Raw genomic sequence first — 5,538 nt, 5'->3', positions numbered from 1 at the left:
TTTAAGTATGGTATGAAGAAAAATGAAGAAAGAACTAGTGATGAAGAAAGTTAGAACTATAATCCTTATTTTAAACCAAATTAGAAAAGACTTTATCCTGAAAATTCCACTAATATAAATTCAAATTATTCAAAGTGATAGAAGATAATGTGATCTATGTGAAAGTAAAACATAAATATTGACTCCCACCGCTTACAAGATCTGTTTAATAAATCCAAATAAGTGAACTAAGTGATATAAGAGAAAGTGAAAAGTATTAGAATTTAGAACTACAACGATAATTAAACCAAGACATGGCTCAAAAGACCTGTACCCAAGCCAAAACTATTAATAAAAAAAATATGACCATTGACATTATGTCAATGTCATGTTGACGGTTTACTTGGGCGGGTGCGGTGCTGTGCTTATAGAATGGTCGGGTACGGACGGGCGCGGTTAAGCGTAGATTGACTTGACTTGACTTGACTTGACTGACTGTTTGGCTGTTGTTATTTGTTGTTGGTTGTTGACCGGTAAACAGTGTTCAATTAAATCAGTGTTGTACCGCTGTTACATCTTTACTCTGAAATGAGGCTCTACATTATTTCGGTTGTGATTTTATCGACTCTCGGTGAAAGTAAGTTCATGTTTAAAATACCTTCTATGCTTACATCTACTGTTCCGACACAAAAAAGGTGTGGTAGCTTAGTTTGAACAGGAAATAAACCTCCCTTGTTACTGCATTACAATAAATTAGTTCAATTATTGAAAATGTTCTCGTTTAGTATTAATAATTATAGGTGAATTAGAAGTGAATTTTAATATAATAGTTTATGTAGTTGAGTCCGACATCCAATACTTATTAAATAATGGAACACTTTTTTCCGTACATTACTGAATAATGTATGCTGAAAAAAGTTCATAATTACAAAATATGTATGGAATTCTGAAATAATAATAAGGTTACCTGTTTCTTAGGACACAAGACATTATCTCAATCTGCTATTTTGAAGGTGGGGGGCTTGTCTTCCTTATCGTTACCCAACTAGTGACCTTTACAATCTATGAGATGTTCTTACCATTACACAATTATTTGCACTTAGCACAATCCTCAAAAAGCACTCCCTACTTGTATATGATCCCAATACAATTATGGATAAACATGGAATGGGAACATTGGGAATGTCACAAATGTCTGGCAAACCCAAACTGTTAATACCAGTTTTTCTCAGCATTTCCTCTGCTTCCTCGCACCCTATTTGTACAATAAATTAAATACAAAGCTTTCCTTTTATGTGCTTTCAAAGACAATCTGTAAAAAGACTATCACAGTTTCACATGCAGTGAGACGACACCAAAGTAAGTGGATTACGGATTCTGTAACAACACATCATGCACACTTAATGGCTTATCATAATAGTTATTTACTTTCTGTTTGTGTGTATTATTAATTGTTATGTTTTTCCCCTTTTTTATTTATTATTTGGATTTTTTCACTTTATAATGATGTTTTGTAATTGTTAAATGTATGTGTGCTGTGTTGTTTCTTTTTGGAATAAAAAACATTTCTATTTTTACTTATAGTTGAACTAATGTATTTGTGCTCATTCAATTGGTCTCTATAACTTGCTAGCTTATAGATTTATTCACATTTTGGAGTACACAGTTTTGTATTGGGGTTTTAAAACTTTAATTATAATAAATGTAATTAATCATAATAATATAATAAATAATAAATTTAATAATTTTTATTTCAAAATTTTTTACACATACACATTTACAGTCAACAGCTCACAAGCTATTACACTTTTCTTAATTCAGATTTTTTTTGGAATAACTCCATTACTTTGGTTATGACTACCAAAATTCAGTACAAAGATCTATAACAAGACACATAGGAGAATTTGACCCGTGGCTCTGATGGTTAAAGCAATGCTATGGTGCAGCGTGGTTGTGGGTGCTAGTTACCCTAGCTAGCTACCCACCAGGTTGAACAAAAAAAAATTTCTGTGTATTCGATCTTTGTATTCATAATTATGTACACTTTTCGAGTTCTTAGGTTTTCGCGATTGTTATGCATAAGAAATAAAACTAGTTTTCCGGATTTGAATTGCGTATATTTGTTTTTTCAAACAAACCAACATTTCAGGCCCTTTACAGGTCCTATGGTCACGGTTGGCTGAGGTGGTACAGTCATCAACCAGTTATGTCTAATATTAATGCAAACCACTCTATTTTTTTGAATATCACCTCCAGAGCAATGGAACAATGTGTAGCTTGATGTGGTGTTGTCTGTACATATTACATTAGATTTAAATGTGTGGAGGCTACTTAACATTTACATACATTGTACTTAACATTTTTGTATATTTCAGGTTTTGCTTTATGGTGCTACCAGTGTACAGCAGCTACTCCTGGCTGCACAGAGTTTAACTGGCGAGGCATGGGGTACTTAGGCAATCCCTGCCCCGAGAATGAGGACATCTGTGTAAAACTAATTGAAAGAAAAGGAGGTAATATTTGCATTAATTTTATGTACAGTGTCAAGAGCATGTCAAGCTTAACATTTAAGATTTATTGTAAATTGCCCATAATCCCAGTTAATGGATGTTTGCATACCACATTAGTATCAAATTATTCAGTTATAAACGACTTTTTATTTAATGTAGAGAAAATATTGAAAATTTACCGGTTTTACTTGTAACAGTGCAATAAAGATTTAGTATGAAACATATTTTTAACTGTATGAAAACCCTAATTAGATTATTGTAGTTCAGCCACTCTATTAAAACATTTATCATCACGCTCGTGTGCGAATCCTGCATGGTCAGTTGAAGTAGGAATGTAAGATCAAAATCGTTGTCTGGGTGATTCAACAGTAAATACAAAACGCACAAATACTTTGCACAAATGTACATTTTTTATATAAAAAAACCTTTATTTTATTTCATAATGTACCCACCCAGTACCCACTATATAGCGACACATACTATTGCAAGAAACTGCCCCTGTGGCCCAACAGTTACCATGCTGGTTTGCCAAGTTGAAGTCCCGTGTTCGATTCCCGGGCCGGAAAAAAATATGTATGACTTACATTTATTTTTCTCGTGAGTTTGGGTGTAATTTGTGGTTATCTATGCTGCCCTCGTAACGAAAAAAGGCACAACTATACGTACTTTATACAGCAGTTGTGCTCTTTTTCGTTCTGAGGGCAGTATGTGAGTCCATGGCACCCGCGATTCAGGGATTCCGTAGTGTGGGGCTTATGAGTGTGTGCGTGTATTATTATAAAGTAGGTATACATATTTTTCTATAAATATGTCATTTCTGTATGCCAGGGGTATGTTTTTATAGTTAGATGGGCCATAATCTTTAATTCAGTGCCGCTACTGAAACCTGTAGGAACTGTTCAAAGTCCAAAGAATCGAGCTTGATGCCTTTTTGACCATGCAATTCATAACATGATAATTTTTGTGAAGAGCAGCTTAAAATTGCTTTGTAAGTATTTCACATAAATTTTTGTAAATTAACATAATATTTATGAATATTTACCAGCTCAAGAAGTAGTGATACGTGATTGTTTGAGCAACTTTCGAGCATTCCGTACAGACATACCAGCAGATACTTACGAAGGCTGTCGACCAGCTGCTAGAGATGTTAACCTCGCTAACTATGTTAATAACTCTATAAAGGAATTGGATATTAAGAGGTAAGTTTTAGATATTATATTATACAGTGTACCTGTTTATATTCATCATATTTCGTCATAACTCCTGTGATATATAATAATTTTTTATCTAACAAGGTATACCAAAATCCCATATAAAGCGATGGCTGGTATTAATATAAACTTTTGCAAAATATTAGCTGTCAGAGTTATGCTGGCATAATGTATTTATATTCAGACTGTTAAAAACATGTTGCAATAAATTATCGTATTATTATAATAATATATTTCCACTTTAATAATCTGAATTGTACTTGAAAACAATATTTTCATGTAATGCTCCAGACCATTCGTGTATAGGCGTAAGTGTAATGAAGTGCTATTTTTAGAAACTAGGGGCTAAAGCTTTACTTTTAACTATTATGTAAACAATTAGAAACAGCCACTAAGGTGACACATTATTTTGATAATAAACTGGATCCATACATAATTTTTTATTAAGTTAAATATTATAGTATCGATAAAGAGAAGCAAAAATAGCAATACTAAACATATCGCCTGGCTTTGCTCTTACGGCAAATTTTTTAAATTAAATTTTATTATTTAATGTTACATCCTATTCCTAAATATTTTTTCAATTTTTCAATTTTCAATTTCAATATTTTTTTACTTTAAATTGGCGTCGAGGTGAAACAGTTTAAAAAAATCGAGATTATTGATAATAATTTTGAATAAGCAGAAGGACACGCATATTCATATATGCTCAATTGTGAGGATATTGTTTTTGTTTATTATTTATTATGTTTAAGTTCCTGGAACTGGTTCTTACAATACTTAATTCTTTATTACAGGGACTGGTATGATGAGACAATATGGTGTTTCTGTTTCCTGGATCACAGATGTAATGGTTCATCCGCGGTGTCAGCGTCAATGGCGTTGCTAATATCTGGAACGGTCCTATACAAATTTCTATTGTTCTGATGATCATCTGTCGCGACTTAAAACCGTCCTTGATATGTTATAGTCCATTACAATAGTATAGTGACATGGATGATTTTAGTAGGGCCATTTAAACAAGAGTGGCTTGCAAACTCAATGATGGCTGCGATTTTAGTTAAATTAAGTAAACGAAAATATAAAACACAGTCCTCGTTCACTTTCGGACAAATTGTTGTTGGTTTCATAACATTATACTCATAGATACAACAACACAATAAATGACGCCACTACAATATCATCCTTAAGCAGCTCCTTAAGTTTGGACTCTTGCTTGCTTGGATTGTTGTTAACAATCATATATTTACATAATGATGAGTCCAAACGTTGTCCTTAGACATGCGTGAGAAATTTTGTATTTAATCATCGGAAAAACGTGTTCCACATATATATAGATACATGTATAGAAACAACTACAAGGAGCGACATAGAGTTGTTGAAACCACCAAATATTAATAAATTACTGTTTCGAATTCCGGATTTGAGGAATTGGTTTTACTGCATCGTGGGACAAAACTACTGACCTAGAAAGTAGAAGTAGGATTTTAAAGTAATTCTAATGTTGCCATGTAAAAAATGCAGTAGTTAACGGACCTTTTATTAAAACGTAAAATAAAAAGGTAACGAGAATGATCGCTCTCCCGCCCTCCCTAGTGTGAGATACCGCATAATAACGGAACGGCGATATTTGCTAGTAGAACTTAAGAAAAAATAATTTAAAATTTTATTTACGTGGGGAATTTAGGACATTTTAATTTTGCATGAGAATCCTTGTGATCGCGCTCAAAAAAATTTTAATTTCAATCCAAAAACACAGTATAACAGATGTCCATAAGTTCGAACCACTAGCAGGAATGTCATATTTTAAAAGGAAAATCTTCACACTAGATTATTTT

General features: G+C 32.8%; 1 protein-coding gene across 1 annotated transcript; it reads left to right on the top strand.

Annotated features, from left to right (window-relative positions):
* Nucleotides 1–406: 406 nt before the first annotated feature.
* LOC113235389 lies at nt 407–5,105 on the top strand. The gene is made up of 4 exons (XM_026471069.1): nt 407–616; nt 2,355–2,492; nt 3,535–3,688; nt 4,498–5,105. The coding sequence occupies exons 1-4, from the start codon at nt 568–570 to the stop codon at nt 4,625–4,627; spliced, it is 471 nt and encodes a 156-aa protein (XP_026326854.1). The 5' UTR covers nt 407–567; the 3' UTR covers nt 4,628–5,105.
* Nucleotides 5,106–5,538: the final 433 nt, after the last annotated feature.

This window comes from Hyposmocoma kahamanoa, unplaced genomic scaffold (assembly GCF_003589595.1).
Source record: "Hyposmocoma kahamanoa isolate Upper Pololo Valley unplaced genomic scaffold, ASM358959v1 87, whole genome shotgun sequence".
In the NCBI taxonomy this organism is placed as follows: Eukaryota; Metazoa; Arthropoda; class Insecta; order Lepidoptera; family Cosmopterigidae; genus Hyposmocoma; species Hyposmocoma kahamanoa.
The sequence above is the reverse complement of the archived record's forward strand: the minus strand, read 5'-3'. Positions and strand labels throughout refer to the sequence as shown.

Coding starts and splice junctions, on each gene's coding strand:
- LOC113235389 (XM_026471069.1), top strand. CDS start 568: ATGAGGCTCTACATTATTTCGGTTGTGATTTTATCGACTCTCGGTGAA. Junction 617..2,354: donor TTTATCGACTCTCGGTGAAA/GTAAGTTCATGT, acceptor TGTATATTTCAG/GTTTTGCTTTATGGTGCTAC. Junction 2,493..3,534: donor ACTAATTGAAAGAAAAGGAG/GTAATATTTGCA, acceptor AATATTTACCAG/CTCAAGAAGTAGTGATACGT.